Raw genomic sequence first — 21694 nt, 5'->3', positions numbered from 1 at the left:
TTTGTTCTTTTAGAGCAAATGTATTATCTCATGGAGAAAGCATTAGTGTTTCACTTCTAGGATTTGGTGGTTCTGGATTTTATTTATATCTCAATTTGTAAGCTAAGATTTCAGTCTGGATTTTATTTCTTTTTAATCCCAATTTGATTTCTATAAACTAATTAGGTATGTCCAGTAGTTTCCAAACTGTTGACTACCAAAGCAGAAAAGAACGAGTCTTATCTCGGTCTCAGGATGCACGCCTGCCTTGACGTAGACTGGCTCAGCGGGCATGGTTGTTCCTTCTGACCAGGTCCTGATTCTGGGATTTCAAGACTGGCTTGGGGAGCGCTGTAAACATAAGGGACTTTTTATCAGAAAGCAAAACAAATATGTCCCTAGCGATCCATCTAAGATTACTAGATTGGTAGATCAAGGTGATGTGACGCTCATGGAAACCAGTGCTATTCAAATGCAAATGCCAATGTGTAACAAAATAGACCTTTAAGCATTTGCCACTCCCAAAGTCTGATGACACGATCAGTAGATGAGAAATCATCTGCTGGGTACCCTCTTTGCATCAGGCATGAGGTTTAGGGCTACAAAACTGAAGAACACCCATCTTGAAAACCTGTGCTGTCTCCTTCCATATCTCCAGTGTCCCTGCACACACACTCCTCCAGGAGTCACTCCAGCATGGCAGCCAGGGTCTGCAGCCTGGAGGTGAGCCCTTTCCTTTCTGATGGGGTGGGGAAAGGGCCATTATTGTGTCTCTGGATTCCTGCCACTGTTGTTTGCCAAGTTTTCTCAAGCTGTGAGCTATTTCACATGTACATCTTTTAAGTCACTATTTTTGAGTCTAGATTCTTCAGGGCATTCAGCTTGTATGTTCTCTCCTTGTCTAGATTTTAAAAAATAATTTATTTATTTTTAGAAGGAGATAGAAATTGAGAGAAGGAGAAGATAGGGAGGGAGAGATGCCTGCAGCACTGCTTCACCACTTGTGAAGCTTCCCCCCTGTAGGTGAGGACTCAGGGCTCTATTGAGTGTACCACTGTCTGGTTCCTTTCCTTATTTAGATTTGATCTTTAAAAATCTATTAAACTTTCAATCATGGCTTAAGATTTGTAGGTTGAAAGTTCAGCTCTTTGTGGAGAAGACAGAATCAACATCCTATTGTCCAACATTTTATACGTTGTGTATTACTATTTGTTTGGGGGTAGTGGGACAGCTCCTATTACATTAAGTTTGAGTTTCTTACAAGTTTGTCAGTGTTCAGATATTGAGTCATTGTGTCTCAGGGTTTATTTGTGCATACTTGGAGGGCAAAGAGACCACAGCTCCAGAGTTTCCCTTAGTTTCATAGAGACTCAAATTTGGGCTATGCACACGGCAAGATTTTAGCCCTATCCAGTGAGCTACTTTCCAGTCCACAAACCTGCTTTTAAAATGATAGTTATTTCATCCTTTTTATCAGTAATAATCTGAAAAAGAAAGATTTCAGGATGCTAAGTCACTCTTAAGTAGAGAGCAGAGTAGTGACAGGTGCAAAGTAAGCATGGAAATGACTGGTGAGGGAAACGGACGTGACTCCAGATGAACTTGTCTGCTGTAGAACTTTATGCTTCATAGACAGTAAAATGAACAGCGTGTATTGAGGTTGGGTTCTTAGAAAGCTTTGTGTATCTGTACTCAAATTGATATAAGCACTCAAATTGATATAAGCAGAGAACATTAACTGTGATAAGTGTCAGGTGTTGGGGAAGACCTTTCAACTTAAGGAACCAACTTCATCCTCAAAGTGGGCCTGAGATGAGGGAGTGGAACTGTAAGGAGTGAGGTCATTGGGATCAAGTTACTTAGGGCACACTAATTGGGAACACAAGTTTCTGAAATTTGATTTCAAAGCATGTGCTCTTTAGTCCGCTGTAGCCCCACCATGAATATTTAAAATTCTTACTAAGCTATTTATACGTTTGTTGGATTCTTGAGAGTGGGAGAGGGTGTTAAGATATGTGAAAGAATTGTTACAGCCTGTTCTTGATCTCACAGGGAGGTATGAAGAGTGACAATGGATGAAGAAGAAAAGGAAGGGGCATTTTAGATGGAAATCTACTTGGTTTCTATATGGAGACTGTGGAAGGCCCTATCTATTTCTAGTCTCCCTTTGCTTTCAGATATACAACTTCTTTCCTTTCCCTTTGGGGGCACATAGCTTAACAGATTTATTTAATATCTTTCTGTCTTTGTACTAGAATGTATATAAACTGCTAAAGGCAGTGTGCCTTTGAACTGTGTATGGTAGGTAGTAGTCATCATTTGGATAAGGTACAGAAGGAAGAAGTAATGGAGAAGAAAGTTGAAAAATCCAAAACACACAAGGAACATGTGAAAGAAAGGAAAGTTGATGTTAAATTTGGTTTTATCTAGTGAATTTGGGATAATGTATTACAGGGAGCCTAGCCAGAGTTCAGGCATGACTTAAACTTAGGGAATACTGTTGTAAACGCCAGAGACAGTATCTTAGGACCATCTGCTTCCCAGTTTTAACAAGTATTGAGGTAAGATTATGAGAAGTGAATGCTTGGGAAAGACATTTGTTTAGTAGATTCTAGAATGTCCTTAGCTGTAAATGGGGACCATGAGGCAGTTCTTTATAATACCCTATGTCATGCCAGGTGCATCTCTTGTCTTTTTATTAAATTGTGCTTTGACTGCATGTTCTCTGCTTATGCTGAGAATCACCAAAAAACATTCTGGGAATCTCACTCTGAGATCAGTTGTTGAGATGACTCTTAAAGCAGTTTTCCTCATACCTTTGTGTCCTCTTTTAAACATTCTGAGGGGGGAAATTCTCAAACCTCAGTACTAGGAAGCGCTTGGTTGTTTCTTGGCAATCAGCAAGCTTTTTTTTTATCTGATCAAGTGTCTCCTTTTTCTCTTAGTAAGTTTAGACCCCTCAGGGACTGTTTTTGAAGGGGATCTTAATCTTGTGCTGTTTTATGCATGATTTTGCTGTAATATGTTTGCATGTAGTCTGGAAGAATTGTCAGCTGGGTAGGAATTTACTTCTGGAGGGAAGTAGAGAGGGGCAGAGAAAGAGCTATACTTTTTTTTTTTTTACTATATTTGTGTTATTCAAACATTGTTTCTATAATTGCTTTCCTACAGTATTTTATTATATTTTTATTGAAATCACTAATTTACAACATTGTATGTGTTTCATGTATACAGCTTCACACCTTGACAACTGTAAATAGCACACTGGATCCACTGTGCAGCATCCAGTCACACCATCTGCCATTTTCCATTTTATCCCCCTGTGCCTGTACCACCTACCCACTATCACTTCTCTAGTAATTACCATTCTGTTGCAAGAGTCTGAGGGTCTGTTTTTGTTTTACTTGCTTTGTTTCTTTATCTGTGAGTACCTTTTACCGTCTAATTTATTTCACTTAGCACAGTCCCTTCAGAGTCATCCATACTGTTGTAAATAACAAGATTTCATCTTTTTAACTAGAAGTATTAAATTGTATGCATAATGTGCATGTATGCATGTATATTATTTTCTTTATCTATCTTGTACATAGGCATTTGCGTTGTTTCCATAACCATAGTTTATTTACACACACACACACACACACACACACACACACACACACACACACACACACACTTCAAACTTTCACCATTTAAAACAAATAGAATTTGCTGGAGTCACATATTTTGATACTATCCAAGGCTGTTTTCACCACCCACCCCAAAAACTAGTTTTCACCCCTTTAGTGGGCAATATTACCCTCATTGAGAATTTATGCTCATACATTCTTTTAAAATTATTTATTTATTTATTTAATATTTATTTCTTAATGAGAGGGATAGGAAGAAAGAGAGAAAGAACCAGATTATCACTCTGGTACATGTGCTGCCGGGGATTTAACTCAGGATCTCAAGCTTGAGAGTCCAACACTTTATCCACTGTGCCACCTCCTGGACCATGCTTATTCATACTTTTAAAAAAATAGTTTATTTACTTATTTTTTATTGCCACCAGCATTATTGCTGAGGTTCAGTGCTGGCACTATGAAGTCACAACTCCTGGTGGCCAGATTTCCTTCCTTCTTTCCCCCCTCCCTCCCTCCCTCCCTCCCTTCCTTCTTTTCTTTCTACAGAAAGAAATTGAGAGAGGAGAGGGAGGTAGAGAGGGCGAGTGAAAGACACTTGCAGAATCTGCTTCACCACTTGTGAAGCATCCCTCCTGTTGTTGGTGGGGAGCAGGGGCTCAGATCCTAGTACTTGTGCATGCAGTGTGTGCACTTATCTCGGCGCCCTACTATCCAGCCCCCAGTCATGCATACTTCTATATGTTTCATTAATTTTTTTCAAGCATCAAGTGCTGTAGCAGAAATACAAAGATAGGGCTACAGAAAGGATTGAGTTGCCTTTGAATAGGAGGGTAATGTCCCAGAACAGTCCTCTTGGCTATTCTTAAGAGGAAAGGTGAATTGCACAAGACTGATGCCATGTTCACACCAGCCCTCCACAAAAACACTAGAGGATGTGAAGAGATTGCCAGGAATTGGCGGAACACTGAAAAGCAGGAAGAAAAATGCCCAGCCTCATCACATGCCTCACAGAGAACTTTTCTTACTCATTTTCTTTACCTACCCCCTTCCAGGAGATGCTGCTGAAAAGCCCTCAGCTAGTATTTGTGATGACTATATCATAGTAGTTTGCAACTTTGCTTCAACCGAAAGAGTGGGTTGGGCACATTGCTTTGGAGAATTTGTGTGTGGGGGAAGGAGACTATGTGGACTTGAAAGAACCAGGCAGAGTCTGAAAGTTCTTGGGAAGGTCAGATAAAATAAACCTTGATAAAGAAGAGTAAAGAAAACTGTTTATAAACAACTTGGCTGAATGATTTTTAAACAAATTAGAGTGAAATTCCCATGAAATACTGAGTATCAGATTACTTCATTTTTCAATGTTGCCCCAGGGTCTCACACATACCCATTACCACCACTGAGCAATCTCCTAGATTAGTTTATTCATTTCCTATTTTAGAGAGAGAGGTGAGAGGAAGACAGAAAGAACAGAGAAACCATAGCTACTCCACCATCCATGGAGCTGGGGCTCGGACCCAAAGCGTTGTGTGTGGTAAGGCAGTATACCAGTTGAACCATCTTCTGGCCAAGAGATTAAGTAGTTTTTCCAGCTGATTTTCTTGTATGAGAAACAGGGTGAACACTTTTAGTATTCAAAAAATAAGTTTTTTTAAATGAAAACACTGAGTACATTTTATTGGTCCATTCTTTAATTGCTCCTTGTCCTTTGATTCTAAAAGGTTTTGTATATCAAACAGTTCAAAAGTGATCTCTTAATTATTAGAGATTAAAATATGATCCTATTAACCTGAGTTATTTTCTGACAGCCTTTGGAAATAAGATTTCTGTACCTGGGATTATACAAGCTCTTGTGCTAAATATGAATGCATATGGGTCCTGGGTCCAGTGGATGGGGTAAACAGTTATTTTTATTTATAGATTTTCTTAAAGTTTGGGAGCTACTCTCTGCCCTAATTCAACTTTCTAACCCTATTCTCATCTCTGACACCATCTTCTCAGACAATATTTTTGTCCACCTCCACCGCTACCTGTTAAGCTCAAGAAAATACTATGAAAATCATAGATCCCTAGGAACATAGCAAAAATAGACTTTCTCGCTTTTTCCACCCTAAGATCTCTAGTCTCATCTGCTCTATTCCTACTTTTTGGTTTCTATTCATTACATTATTCATTTTATCATGCTTTATATCTTACCACCTTTCAGTTACCAAGTTGCAGATGCTATCATTATTCCATCCTGATTTCCCTGGGCAGACGACCTCACCTGTGTGTCCCAGAACCTCACCTCTCCAGAGCCTTCCCCCATGGGAAAGACAGAACAGCCTCAGGTTATGGATGACCCTGCCAATGCCCATGTCCAGCTGAGAAGCAATTATAGAAGCCAGAACTCACACCTTCTGCACCCCAAAAAGAATTTTGGTCCATACTCCCAAGAGCGGAGGAATGATAGGGGAAGATGACCAGAGGGCTCTGAACTCCATCAGGACCCAGAGAGAGAAGTGGAAAAAAAGGACATTTGCAAGTAGTGATAGATGTGGGTGTGACACAGAAAGAGAAGGCAGAGGACCTGGGCAGTGGTGCACCAAGGCTGAGCAGTTGTACGTCATTTCACAAGTGGTGAAGCAGGTCTTCAGGTGTCTGTCTTTCTCTCCCCTCCCCTCCTCTCCCCTCCCCTCTCAATTTCTATCTTATCCCAGAACAAAACAAAATAAACAAGCAAAAATAACCAAAAGGGCCACAGGAGCAGTGGATTCGTAGTGCAGGCACCAAGCCTCAGCAATAACCCTGGAGGCAAAAAAAAAAAGAGAGAAGGCAAATATATATATAAATATAGACATAGTTATAAAAATAATAGACAACCCATATCTGCAACCTTGGGAAAACTACTTACTATAGGTTCCAGTGGAGATAATGGGGATACAGAACGTGGTGGTGGGAACAGTGCAGAATTCTACCCGTTATCTTATAATTTTTTTTATTTTGTTTTTATATTACAGAATTACATGTCAACAGGGGTTTGAATCCACACCATTCACACCATCAGAGTTCTGAATCTTCTCTTTCCCCATTGTAATCCACCACAGTTCCCCTAAAGTTGTAGACATGGGCCAACCATCTTTCTACAACTATCTGTCCACATTTATACACAGTTGCCCCTTCTTTTCCTGATTCTCTCTTACCCTTTAAGCCACTCATGACATCATAACTACCTCCGTATGTCCCTCTTCTTTCCCTTCTCTCTCTCTGGGTGCTTATGGGGCTGGAGTGCAGATTCCCCTTAACTTCATCTTGTCACTTTTCCCCCTGCTGGGAGTATGGATCAAGGTTGTTTATGGGGAGCAGAAGGGAAGAGTTCTGGCTTCTGTAGCTGCTTCTTCACTGAGCATGGGCATTGACAGGTCGATCCATACCCCCAGCCTATTTCTGTCTTTCCCTAGTGGACCAGAGCTCTGGAGATGCAAGGGTCCAGGGCACTTTGGTGAGGTCGTCTGTCTAAAGAAGTTGGGGTGGAGTCATGGTAATATCTGTAACTTGGTGTCTGAAAGGTGGCATTACCTAAGTTGAGACAAGATGGTTAATGAATAGGAACCAAAAAGTAGGATCAGAGCAGATGAGATTAGGGATTTTAGGGTAGAAGAAAGCTAGGAGAACCATTTTAGGTGTGTTCCTGGGGGCATAGAATTATAGTAGTTTTGCTTGACTTTGGTAGCTAGCCTTAAGTTGGATAAGAATATTGTCTGAGGGAGTCGGGCGGTAGTGCATCAAGTTAAGTGCATATGGCGCGAAGCGCAAGGACCAACATAGGATCCCGGTTCAAGCCCCCGGCTCCCCACCTGCAGTGGGTCCCTTCACAGGTGGTGAAGCAGGTCTGCAGGTGTCTATCTTTATCTCCCCCTCTCTGCCTTCCCCTCCTCTCTCCATTCTCTCGGTCCTACCTAACAACATCAACGTCAACAACAACAACAATAATAACAACAATAAAAACCAAGGGTAAGAAAAGGGCATAAATAAGAATAAAGAATATTGTCTGAGAGAATGGTGTCAGAGTAGAGAAAAGGGCTAGAAAGTTAGATTAGGGCAGGGAGTAGCTCCCATTCTTATAAAAAATAAAACATACTTTTTTTTTTTTTTTTAAATCAGAGCACTTATCAGCTCTGCTTATGGTGGTATGAGGGGATTGAACCTAGGACTTTGGAGCTTTGGGCATGAGAGTCTCTTTACATAACCATTAATGCTATCTACCCCCCTTATCTTACAATTTTGTAAATTAATATTAAGTCACTAATAGAGAAAGAAAAACTAACAGAACTAGGCTTCTCTTATTTTCTTTTGAGGATGATTATTTTCTCTGTTTCATAAAATTTCCAGTTCAGTTTATAATGCTTTCTCTCTTATTAACATACTATGAATTTGAAATGTCATCATATTAACTTTTATTTTTTCTGCTTAAGGAATGTGGAAAATTTTAGACTTGAGAAATACTGCAACATTTAATAATTTGTCAAAGTAGATTCAAAATTGTTTTTGAATTCTTCCTCTGACTCCACCAATTGTCCCTTCCCTCCACCCCCACTTTTCTCATTCTTCTCACTTGGCATTCAATTATAATGATTTATAATAGTCAATTGATAGCTCATGAAAACACATCCTTGGGAAAATTTGGATCTAAATGTTAAAAAAAACACCAAACAAACAAAAACAAGATTTCTGTGCCAGAGAGTAAGGTTTAAGAGGCCATTTAGAATAGATATTTTATAGATTATTATTTCATAAGAATTTTTAAAAATGTATTATCTTTGCTTATTGGATAGCGACAGCCAGAAGTCGAGAAGGAAGGGGAAGAGAAAGAGGGAGAGAGACAGACACCTGCAGCCCTGCTTTACCACTCATGAAGCTTTCCTTCTGCAGGTGGGCACCGGGGGCTCAAACCCAAATCCTTGCGCTCTGTAACATGTGCACTCAGTCAGGTGCACCACCACCCAGCCCTACATAAGAATTTTTTTAAACAACCTTATATTCTCTTTAAGTGGCTCAACAGCAGAAAGTTTACTTATTTGAAAACTATTAATATTTAAATATAAAATTCTTGCTGCTTGTTCATTTAACAAACCACAAGTCAGAACCAGTGGTTCCTTGATGTGAGTGCATATCTACTTTACACTTTTGGTTTACCATGTGGGGCTTTAACTTTTCATGTATATGCTTATGGCATGTGCTATTAAGTCTCACAACAGCCAGCTGTGTAGAGCTCCACCCTGCGTCAGCCTGTGGTTGAACTGGTTTGAACACAGGCCCAGCTGACTCTAGTTGTTGATTTTTCTCTCATCACTCTCTTGATGAGAATAACCAACAAAAAAGAAAATCTCTCTCTCTGGCTTTCCTACTAGGACAGTTCACCTTAGGCCTATAATCACTTTGTGGTTTGGAGCAGACACCTTTTGAACAAAGGAAATAGAAATGTATTTTTCAGTTTGTTAGGCAAGATAGTAATAGATCTTGTTTGGCTAAGACTTACTACTGCTACCAGCTCACAAACATCCCAGTCTCTTCTTTCTACTTTTGAAAAAATGAAGGAAAATAATTACTTTCCTGTCTTTGCTGTTTGAATTAATTGTTCAGACAACTTCGAGTAACAATGAGAAGTTAGATGAATTAGCCAGTGGCCCATATCAAAGATAGGCAGAGCCAGGCTTAGTCAAGGCACAACTGCCTGAAGCTACTCTAGCTAGCATGAAGTGTTCTCTTTAGATGTACTGAAATGCATTCTTTGGTTGAAAAGAATTTTCACTACTTAACTGCTTTTTATACTTAATGCTTAAGGAGAATGTTATTTCCTCTTCTTTGCCTATTTGTTTCCATTCATACCTCTCCTCCTCTATTTATATGTAGTTTGTTAGCCACCTAGAACAAGAGTACAGTGTGAAAATGTAGTTAGATCTTAGTTTTATTTAAGCCAGTTTATTATTATTTTATTTTTTTTAAGTTGCCATTTATAAGTAGTTCTGTTCAGTGAATTGGGGGAGACAACGTTGTTGAAGGATTAATAAGACTGATAGATGCCTACAGCTTACCAGAGGTTGGTAAGTCCCTACAGCAGAACTTTGATGCATCACTTTCTCTAGCCAGACTGGAAGGAGACCAGGACAGATGTGTGGTTTTCAGAAAGCAGAGGAATGAAAGAACAGGAAACTATTCACTTTAGGTACTAGCTTGACATAGTGCCTAAATTATCTTTTATAAACGAGCCTCCAGGCTGAATTTTTAGTTTATTTGCTGCTTAAGTGAGTGCTCTAGGCCAAGTCCTGATCCAGGAACCATGCATGATGTTAGTTATCTTAATACAAACATATACATTGATTGAATTTCCATTTGCAATCCCATTTAAGTAAATCTCTAGCTTAAGTAAATGACTCTGCCAAAGATGTAGAGCCATTTGTCTGACTTGGGTGGAAAATGCACATGATGTAGGATGTAGTCTCCTAAATGACAAGGTAATTAGTGAAATAATTTGCCCATGGTAATAAAGCCTAGCCTCCTTGGAGGCTGGGAAGGGGAGAGAGTCACTAAAAACAGAATACAGAGTAGTCTTATATTCTGGGGTACATTATCTGTAGGAGGCTAAGGTGTGTGATGACTCTGAGGGAGGGTGACTGAGAATAGGGACGTCCACCAATTTAACCTGGGAAATATCCTCCCACCCCCACATGACCTGGGAAATATCCTCCCACCCCCAAGTGGGGTAAGGGTTGTGGCAGAGGTGGGGGTGGGTAGAGGCGACTTAAATGTAAACTGAGCTAAGCGCCTCAGACATGCAAGGCAGGAACTCCACTGCTGAGCCATGTCCCCAACCAGGAACTTGTATCTTTTTCTTACATTGAAAATAATAGAATAGAATAAAATAAACTAGCTGTCGTTGGCTTTTAATGGACATGGAAAAAGCCATTCAGATGCAACAGATTTTAAGACTCAGACTTCAGAAAGCTCACTTATTTGAAAAGTACTAGTATTTAAGTAGAAAAATGCTGGTTGCTCCTTTACTAAATGGAAAACTCTGAGTCAAAATCAACAGTTCTATGATGTGAATGCACACTTAGTTTTCCCATGTTGGGTGATTTTTTTAAATTTTTTTTTTAAGGTCAGCAGGCCAGGGGCTGTGCTTGTCCTGATCTTGTCAATCATGGCAAGTCTTAAAGCTTAGGATTTTCTCTCTTGGGAAGGATTTGTACGAAGGGATCTAGAGCAGCATTTCACTTAGTTTATTATCGGTTTCTCTGTAATTGATGTTAGGCTAGAACTTGAAGAATTCATAACTAATGAACCATGATGCGTATTCATTTCTTTCAGTAACTAACCCTAGTTATGTTTTATGGAAGCAAACATTACTATTCGTTTGTTTCCAGCAGTGCTGTAACTGACTTCTGAGCTCTGTCCCCCAGGGTATTGCATTGCATACATGCTGCTGGCATTCTCACCTGTGCTAACGAGAAGGAAAATGACACATAATCTGTCCTCCTGCTCAGCTGTCTTCATCCTGATAAAGTTGAGTGGCCAATCTCTTTAAGGATCCCAGGACAAGAAATAGTTCAAGCTTGATTTTTAACAAGATTATGTTTTGGTTCATTATTTGTTTTAAGTGAGGTTTATCATATTTTCATTAATGAAGGGGCCTTTCAAACTCTGTGTTTAGTTGTCAGCTCTAGCATGTATAATAGCACAGCATCTGTGCTGTAAGTTGCCTTTATTGTGGAATTCTCTAAGTATAGAACCAGCAAAATTCTTTTAGTTGTAGAGTGACAGTTATAGTATGAGGGTCTAAAAGTGAATTTCATACTCTCTGTGGGGAGTAAGCCGAGTAGAGTTTAAATATATCATATTGTAAGAACAACAGTTAGAACTGAGAAGTGTATATGTATTAGGTTGAATATTTTACAGAAACACTAGCACATACAGAACTAGGACTGATAGGTTTTGACCAAGTGGGATACTGTATAACTATACTTGTGCCAGAATCATAACCATCCTCTTTATTTATATGATGATTGATGACTTAATCTCTAAAATTTAATGTGGTTGGCACCATATTGTCATATACTATTAATATTAACCCTTGTTACTGAGTAAAAACATCTTGATTAAACTTCTTTGTGTGTGCTGTTTAAATTCTGTACACAGGGGCCAGGTGGTGGCTCACCTGGTTGAGCACACACGTTACAATGTGCAAGGACCCAGGTTCAAGGCCCCGGTCCCCACCTGCAGGGGAAAAGCTTCACAAGTGGTGAAGCAGGGCTGCAGGTGTCTGTCTCTCACTCTCTCTATCCCTCCCTTCCCTCTCAATTTCTGACTGTCTCTATCCAATAAATAAAGATAATAAAATTTTTTTAAAGATTAAAAAATAAATAAATAAATAAATTCTGTATACTTCCCTAAGTCAAAACTAATTTTTGTGTGCATATTCGTGAAACCAAGCCCTCACATATATGGGAATTCCCCATTTCTGGGCACTACTGCCCCCCCCCCCCCCCTTCAAGTAGAGAGGAAGCAACACTACAGCATAGAGCTTTCTCTGATTCTGTGGTAGTCGCCTGTGGTCTCATGCATGGCACCCTACCCAGTGAGCTAGCTCTTCAGACTCAACCTCTCCTCCCCACACCCATCCCAGTTTTACTTAGTTACTGAAGCTGAAATGTTTGGTTAGGTTCTTCTGTGAACTACAGTGGAAGTAATTTATTGCATGTCAAGCTGTGGTCTCCATGGATAATTAAAGCAGAGCAAGTTGTAAGTCCACAGTTTTTGATGAACTGGTGAGAATTCTTCTAAAATTAATTTGTATTTCAGATCGCTTCCAAGTATGATCATCAGGCGGAAGAAGATCTTCGCAACTGGATAGAAGAAGTGACGGGCATGAGCATTGGCACCAACTTCCAACTGGGCTTAAAAGATGGCATCATCCTCTGCGAGTAAGTTTGTCCCAGATGTTTCTGTTGTTCCCCTGCTTCCCACCAACCTCTGTGTTCTCTTTCCCTGTCCAAGCTGTTAGAACTTGATTTCTGAAGATGTTTTTAATACTTTCCTTCACTGAAGGAAACCAACTTTACATTATAGTCCTTATTTCTTTGTGACCAGTAAGTAAGGTGCCATACTTTTTTTCTCTCTCTCTCTATACAGACTCATAAACAAGCTACAACCAGGTTCAGTGAAGAAAGTCAATGAATCCTCATTAAACTGGCCCCAGGTAACAGCCAAACCAGCAGCGTCCAGTTTCCGTTGGATATTCTTTATACAGTGAAAGCTAGATTACAATTTTAACAAGGCACTTTAAGGGGGCCAGGCAGTGGTGCAGCTGGCTAAGCACACATATTACAACAGCGTTTTAGCAGAAAACTGTGCATGTGATTGTATTTTACTTAGCAGAAATTAGTGTGGATGCTATATATATTTTATATAATTAATTTACTGTATTATTCTTAACATTCCTATAGTTAAAACTACTTTGTGGTTCTGCATGTTCAGCTGAGATGTTTTCTTGCATTTAGTCTGATCTTAGGATTTCACCAGGCTTATATAGAGAAATACAACCTAGAACATAAGGATTAATGAAGGAAAAAAACCAGTAAATTTAACATAGTCATCAGCAGTTGATTATGGAATACTGCATGAAGCATAGTCTTAATTCATGAATGTGTATGACTAAGAAAGTAAAATTGGATATTTAGTCTTAGAGATGCATGTTAACACATAAGCAAACAAGCATCTAGTAGCCAAATTTATTTCTAAATTAAAATTAAGCATGATACATTATTTTTAAAAAAAGATTTATTTAGTGATCATGAAAGTGAGAACTAGAGCATTGCTTAGCTCTGGCTTAAGGTGGTACCAAGCATTGAACCTGGGACCTCTGGGGGGGCCTCAGACATACAAGTTGGTGCTTAGAGTGAGCTGTCTCATCAACCCAACATGATAAATTATTGATGCAAGTAATTATGGTCCTTTTCACAAAGAAAATTCTGGACCTGGATAGCTCTGAAATACAGCCCCTCAAAACATCAACAAAGATTCTGCATTTAAACTGAAAAAACTTGGTTGTTAGAAAGTATTTAAAAAGATCATAACATGATTCATTCTGCAATACTCTTTTTATTCTTTCCTTCTCCAAAGTGAACTATGTTTATGTGTATGCGATCAGATATTCATGCACAGTAGCTTTCTGTCTGGTAGTTTGTATGTAGTCATGCAGACTTCGGATCCTTAGATACTAGGAATATCAATACTTAGCTCTAAAAGTTCTGTGACTCTTTCTCTTCATAGTTGGAGAATATTGGCAATTTTATTAAAGCCATTCAAGCTTATGGTATGAAACCACATGACATATTTGAGGCAAATGATCTTTTTGAGAATGGGAACATGACCCAGGTTCAGACTACGCTGGTGGCTCTCGCAGGTCTGGTACGTATGTCTTTAATGCTGGTTGAAAAATCCTCACCACTTTGGGGATGAACTACATTGTTTTTCTCTCATGAGCGTTCCGATGAGGCAAGAAGGGGCCTATCTCTTCTATAATTATTAGCTTTGTGGAAAGGCTGTTGACAGTGACCAGCTTGTGCAGGATAGCTTAATTATAATACTACCCATATATCAGAGGAGTAGTAGTCTGTTATGAATGGCTGAATACATTTTGCATCCCTCAATTAGGTTTTATATGATCTAGTCTTCCTATACGGACAGGATCATTTATTTGTTTTTTTTTTCCTGTAAAGTTTTCTTGGCAGAAGTCCAACTTAAGTGTTCTTTTTAGTTAGTATACATCTTTTTTTTTGTTTAGGCTAAAACAAAAGGATTCCACACAACCATTGATATTGGAGTGAAGTATGCAGAAAAACAAACAAGACGTTTTGATGAAGGCAAATTAAAAGCTGGCCAAAGTGTAATTGGTTTGCAGGTAAGTGATGTCATATTCTATAATTGGTTGCTCACTCATTGTCATTCTCAGCATGCAAGAAATTGGAAACCCAAATTTCTTTTTTTCTTTTTTTTTTAATTTATTTCTTTATTGGGGAATTAATGTTTTACATTCAACAGTAAATACAATAGTTTGTACATGGATAACATTCCCCAGTTTCCCATTTAACAATACAACCCCCACTATGTCACTTATCATCCTTCATGGACCTGTATTCTCCCCATGCACCCACCCCAGAGTCATTTACTTTGGTGCGATATGCCAATTCCATTTCAGGTTCTACTTGCGTTTTCTTTTCTGATCTTGTTTTTCAACTTCTGCCTGAGAGTGAGATCATCCCATATTCATCCTTCTGTTTCTGACTTATTTCACTCAACATGAATTTTTCAAGGTCCATCCAAGATCGGCTGAAAACGGTGAAGTCACCATTTTTTACGGCTGAGTAGTATTCCATTGTGTATATATACCACAACTTGCTCAGCCACTCATCTGTTGTTGGACACCTGGGTTGCTTCCAGGTTTTGGCTATTACAAATTGTGCTGCCAAGAACATATGTGTACACAGATCTTTTTGGATGGATGTGTTGGGTTCCTTAGGATATATCCCCAGGAGAGGAATTGCAGGGTCATAGGGTAGGTCCATTTCTACCCTTCGGAGAGTTCTCTAGACTGTTCTCCACAGTGGTTGGACCAATTTACATTCCCACCAGCAGTGCAGGAGGGTTCCTTTGACCCCACGCCCTCTCCAGCATTTGCTGCTGTTACCTTTTCTGATGTAAGAAATTCTCACAGGAGTGAAGTGATATCTCATTGTTGTCTTGATTTGCATTTCTCTGACAATCAGAGACTTGGAGCATTTTTTCATGTGTTTCTCAGCCTTTTGGATCTCTTCTGTGGTGAATATTCTGTCCATGTCCTCCCCCCATTTTTGGATGGGGTTATTTGTTGTCTTGTTGTTGAGTCTGGCAAGCTCTTTATATATGTTGGTTATTAAACTCTTATCTGATGTATGGCATGTAAAGATCTTCTCCCATTCTGTGAGGGGTCTCTTGGTTTGGGTAGTGGTTTCTTTTGCTGTGAAGAAGTTTTTTAATTTGATGTAGTCCCATAGGTTTATACTTGCCTTAGTCTTCTTTGTAATTGGATTCGTTTCCAAATTTCTTAAAGGTAATAAGTTATGTTATGATAAAACCACCAAACACATTAGTAGTTCAAATGGTAAGATTTCAAAAATTAAGGAAGACAAGTCAGGCAATAAACTATGGTCAGTGTTTTACTTTGAAGATGCATATGGCTTACTTTGTAGTTGTATATGTTCACATGCATATGTGTCTATAGGTATACACAACAAATAAGGTGAAAAAACTAGTGTACAAGTATTTAAGGTGAATGTCTAGATGGTAGAAATAGTTGCTTTTCCCTTTTAGTGTTTATATGTTTTCTGAATCTTCAATAAATAGGCTTTACTTACAGGGGAAAGAAAAAATTCCTTTAGTAAATCTTGTTTTTAAGGAAAAGTGACCACACAGTATAAATGTATCCCCAACCAGTAGAACAGGGTGTACTAGTTGGTTTAAACCATACTGTTGTCAGTGGGGAGAAGTTAATTATTGTTTCACTGAACTTGATTGAATTCACATTTTTCATTCTGCCTCTTCCTGACTCTACCCAGTGAAATGAGAGTTGGTGGACTAAAATCTGGTCCCTTTCCCATGGAAATGGTGATTTTTATGAAATGTAAAAGAAACCCTTTTTAAGCTGCCAGAGAAGACACCTGGTATTTGCTATCACAGTTTATGTAAAATATATCTGAAATAGAAAAAGCATATTTTCTGGCCAAAAGATTGTTTCTAGCTCTTTGAAAAGCTGAAGCAGCTCTCCCTTCACTTGGTTATCTGTGTTACAGAGAGAAGAGGGTTTAGTTAATAGAGAAAATTGATTACTCATAATCCTGCTATTTTAATAAGGAAGGGTGTTTAAATAACACCTTTTAATGTACGTGTTTTTGTGTGGTTAGTTATGTTGTAGGCTCTTACATCCAGAACATTCTTTAAAAAGTGTCTTTATAAAACAAGCATCTCACTTTTTAAAGTGAGTGCTTTGACATTTGTTTGGAAAGACATAGAACGGCTTTGTTTTGTGTTTGGTTGACCACAGCATCAACATGGAAGGGACATGCCAGCTGTGGCCTGGACCTTCCAGTGTTTTAATAAAACAAAGTTCTATGTGTCATATATGTTGTCATTTCCCAAGGATTAATGTTTATTTTATTTTTAACTTAAAAGATGGGAACCAACAAATGCGCCAGCCAGGCAGGTATGACAGCCTATGGGACTAGGAGGCATCTATATGATCCCAAGATGCAAACTGACAAACCTTTTGATCAGACCACAATTAGTCTGCAGATGGGTACCAACAAAGGAGCCAGCCAGGTAATCAGTACCTTCTTGCTATTTGAATAAGCACTTAACTAAGTTCAGATTAGGTGTTTTGCTGTTGATATTGTTTTGTTTTGATCTATATTTTTTAATTTTTTAAATTATATTTATTTATATTGGATAGAGATAGCAAGAAATCGAGAGGGAAGGGGGTGATAGAAAGGGAGAGAGACAGAGAGACACCTGCAGACCTGCTTCACCACTCAAAAAGCTTTTCCTATGCAGGTGGGAACGGGGGGCTCAAACCCAAGTCCTTGGGCATTGTAACGTGTGCAGTCAACCAGATGTGCCACCACTCGACACTGTTGTTTGTTTTTAGTATAGTATATTCCTTCAAGAAAATAGATTTTGCTGAGAAAGCAAAAAAGTCAAAGTACCTTTTAATAAAACAAGTACATGCAGCTAGCTCATGTTTTTTAAATTTTATTAGTGACTTAATGTTGATTTACAAAACAATAAGGTAACAGGAATATAAATCTGCACTGTTCCCACCACCAGAATTCTATATCCCCATTTCCTCCATCGGAAGCTACTGGATCATGGTTGTGTTATACAGAATAGCATTAACTATAAGTTAAAATGTTGGCTACAAATGTTCTTGCTCCAAATCCAAGTAAATAGCTCACTCTAATCTTTTACTTTTAAAGAAGCCCTTAACTAATCGGACAGGTAAAATTGCCCGGTGTTCTAAGAACTGCTTAGCTAACAAGCCTATTAATTGTGTAAATGTAAGTTAATGGGAAAGGCAGGATGGCGGGAGTGCCGGTATTCTAACACCATATTCGAGTTGGAAATATTTCCTTGTAAATACAGAGTGCCAGCACCTCATAGGGAGATTTATTTCTTCTTGTCACCAGGGTTCCCCTGCTCCATAGTGACTTCTTCAGATAGAGAGAGGGAGAGAAACCGTAGCACAGAAACTTTCCCACAGTGCCACAGCACTTCCATGTGGTGTCCTGGGACCTCAAACCTGGGTTGTGTGCACATGGCGAAGCAGGCACCATGCCTGGTGAGCTATCTCATTGGCCAAAAATGCTGTCTTAATGACCCCTAGATAAAATGTATAATTTTGCCATATGGAACATGGGTCAGCCATGTGTGGCACGAGGGCTCTCATAGCTGCCATTTAAGTTTACATTTTAACGATGCTAACTCTGGAAGAGTATGCTCACCGTTAAGTGGAGAAATGAGCTGTGAGATAATGTAGTCTGGAGTAGCCATTCTGAAGTGGTTGGCTTTGAATGTGCTATGGCCTTTTGAAATGGGTATCCCGAGTAGCCTAAAGGGTCTTTAGTAGGCATTTGAATGAACTTCCAGGTGTGCCTACATCATGCCTTGTCTTTACATTTATGTCTGATCCTCCTATAAATCTCTCCATTTTTGCATGTGAGAAACCTAAAAGTGAGTTAACTTGTTTGAGGCTACATACCGATTTTACAGCCAAGAAAGAATTGCAGGGAACCCTTGGGCGCTAGTGCCTACTTACTTCAAAAGAGAGCTTTGGAGTCAGAATATTTTGGTGAGCTGGCTTTACCCCTAGACTTCATAAAAGTTGTCATATTAATATCTTCACATTCTCTGTAAATGCCATAATTTGTAAAATATTCACAAAAGTGGGTTATAACTACTCTTTTAATTTTTAAATTGTGTTCTAATGCCAGGCGGGGATGTCAGCGCCAGGCACTAGAAGAGACATCTACGATCAGAAGCTGACATTACAACCAGTGGACAACTCAACCATTTCTCTACAGATGGGTACCAACAAAGTTGCTTCCCAGAAAGGAATGAGTGTGTATGGGCTTGGGCGGCAAGTGTATGATCCCAAATATTGTGCTGCTCCCACAGAACCAGTGATTCATAATGGGAGCCAAGGAACAGGAACAAATGGATCAGAAATCAGTGATAGTGATTACCAGGCAGAATATCCAGATGAATATCATGGCGAGTACCAAGATGACTACCCCAGGGAATACCAGTATGGCGACCAAGGCATTGACTATTAGAGTCACACAGAGGAGCTCAGTATTTAGCCCGTTGTTTTTATTCAGTGAGAACCAAGCTAGCCTTGAGTAATTTTTATCTTGTCTTCCTAAAACACTATTATGCTTATTGTACCTAAAAGAAATATTGCCTTACATACATTCCTTTTTCCTTTTTCTGCCTATTCCCTAAATAGTTGCCTTTTAGTGCTGTAACAGTTAAATCCTACAGCATAATCAATAACTTGCATATGAAGTAAAAAGGAATACTGTGAAAGGGGAGTACTCTTGTACAGCCAGTTCTTTCATTAAAGGTCTATGCATTTTTTACAATCTTCTACTTAAAACTGGTATTTTCAAACAATAGGAACCTTTTTTTTTTTTTTTTTTTTTACCGTTTCGTATCTGGTTTCTACATGGAAGACTAAACTCATGCTTATAGTAAATGTGGCCTTTGCCAACTAAATTTAACATGCAGCATTTTAGAAATTTACATATCAATGTTTCTGCAGTATTGTTTGCTAATTTTTAAATAAAGTCATGATTTGTGTGCATTTCTGATTAAATGTGTACTCATTATCTTTCCTAAACTGATGAGATTTTTCCAGAGTGGTGTTGCTAAAAGAGCGTGTACAAAGTCTGCCTGCAGACTTTCCTGCCTGGGTGGTGCATTTGCTCTCTCTGTTTGTGCCAATGTATCAAATGTAGAGTTGCTCTGTTCCCTTCAACTGTATTTATTGCTGCATTTCTCAGCATAAACTTATCCCATTGTATTTTTTATAAATAAATATTTTTTTTTGAACATCCATATGAACCGTAGGCTGGTTATTTGCTGACTAGCTTCCAGATGAGTAGAGGGAGATTTTTGAAAAGTACTCTTTTCTCAGATACTGTTATATAAAGTACTTTAACATTTATTTGATTCAGGAGATAAATGAAATCTATGCTTGAGACTCAGCTTAGAGGAATGAAGGAACTTGTACATTCTTCAGCTGGGTTCCAACTGGTCTTTGACTCTTTTTACTCTGTTGTAACTCATTTGACTCCATTCATTTTAAGTTCGACTTGGAAGCATTTAAAAATCATCATTGGGAATGTTGATGGAAATGTGGTAGGATTCTGCACGCCCCAAACAACTTTGATTCAAACTCCCAGTGTGAGTGAAGTGATAGGAGGAAGAGGATACGAGGGCTTTGTACTCCAGCTCCATCAGGTCCCAGAGAGAGAGAGGATAAAAAGGGGAGAGATATTTGTATATAGTAATAAGGTTATGTGGCTTGGAGGGCTAAGAGAGGATTGGACCTGGAAGAAAAAGAGGGCAATTAAATAAAAAATTAAAAAAAAAAAAAGAAATACAATCAAATGTAAAAAAAAAAAAAAAAGAAAAAAGAAAAAGAGAGCAATTACATACAAATGTGGACAGATAGTTGTAGAGGTGACAGTTAACCCATGTCTGCAACCTTGGGAGAACTGTGGTGGTTTGCTGTGGAGGGACTGGGGATTCAGAACGCTGGTGGTGAGAATGGTATGGAATTATACCCCTGTTGACATGTAATTTTGTAAATCAATATTGAACCGCTAATACAAAAATAAAAATAAAATATGTGGCAGGAGATCTTATTCTAAGATGAACAATAGGCAGGATCAGGAGTAAGATATGCTATAAAAACTAGGTTTATGGGAATCGGGTAGTAACACAGAGGGTTAAGCGTAGGTAGCGCAAAGCGCAAGGACTGGCATTAAGGATCCTGGTTCGAGCCCCCAGTTCCCCACCTGCAGGGGAGTTGCTTCACAGGTGGTGCAGCAGGTCTGCAGGTGTCTATGTTTCTCTCCCCCTCTCTGTCTCCATTTCTCTGTCCTATCCAACAACAGCAGCAATAACAATAGCTACAACAATAAAACAACAAGGGCAACAAAAGGGGATAATGTTTTTTTTAAAAAAAACTAGGTTTATAGTATGAAGTGTCTGCAAAATCTAATGTTTAATCCTGACAGCAGCTTAAAACAGCTAAGTGTGCAATGACAAGACATCTAACCACTGAAAGGAAATTGCAGGTAGCTCAGCCACCTTATCATGCAGTAGGCCCTCAGTTCAAGCCCTGGTATCACATGACAATACCAAGACACTAGAGAAGCTCCATGAATGGTGGAGTTAGTGGATATCTCTTGTTTTCTTTTCTCTTTTCTCTGATCCAAGATAGGGGTAGGGGGGTGGGGAGGGGTCCTGGGAGCTATAGACCATGCGGGGCCCCCAGCACTGCTAAAAAGAAAAAGGACCAGTGGAGTTGCACTAGATTCTGATTTTCTCAGTCAAGTGACCTCTACTGATGGGACTGGCTCTCCAAGCTTGGGAGTGAAACTGGCTTTGCAAACGTCACAATTTGTTAAGTAAGCCCGAACTGGCATGCTGCTGCTTGACATCTTCAAAGAGGGTTTTAGGAAGTTGTATTTTGCTTTACTGGCCCTGCCACATAAGCCAGATTGGCTCTCCTGTTAGGAAAGGATTAGGTAATTGTTTACCTGACCATCTGGCTGAAGTGAAATTGCCAATCAAGATGTTAAATGTTCTATTTGTTTAAAGCTTCAAAACAGAAAAGCTGCCCTCCCCATTCCCACCTGCCTCTGAGGATGGGTTCCAGTCACATGTATTTAACATTTTCCTTCTTTCAGGCAGAGTCTCTGTGTGACTGTGACTGAAAACTACTTCTATTTTAT

At 39.1% G+C, this 21694-nt stretch overlaps 1 protein-coding gene across 1 annotated transcript in view; it reads left to right on the top strand.

Moving 5' to 3' along the window:
* CNN3 (calponin 3) overlaps window positions 1-19533 on the top strand; it is a 33581-nt gene extending 14048 nt beyond the window's left edge. The window contains exons 2-7 of the mRNA XM_007534000.3: window positions 12441-12562; window positions 12771-12837; window positions 13911-14048; window positions 14425-14541; window positions 16848-16994; window positions 18662-19533. Of these exons, the coding sequence (XP_007534062.1) occupies window positions 12441-12562; window positions 12771-12837; window positions 13911-14048; window positions 14425-14541; window positions 16848-16994; window positions 18662-19003 (933 nt within the window). The 3' untranslated portion in view covers window positions 19004-19533. The remainder of the gene's footprint in view (window positions 1-12440; window positions 12563-12770; window positions 12838-13910; window positions 14049-14424; window positions 14542-16847; window positions 16995-18661) is intronic.
* Window positions 19534-21694: the final 2161 nt, after the last annotated feature.

This window comes from Erinaceus europaeus, chromosome 11 (genome assembly GCF_950295315.1).
Source record: "Erinaceus europaeus chromosome 11, mEriEur2.1, whole genome shotgun sequence".
NCBI lineage: Eukaryota > Metazoa > Chordata > Mammalia > Eulipotyphla > Erinaceidae > Erinaceus > Erinaceus europaeus.
The sequence above is the reverse complement of the archived record's forward strand: the minus strand, read 5'-3'. Positions and strand labels throughout refer to the sequence as shown.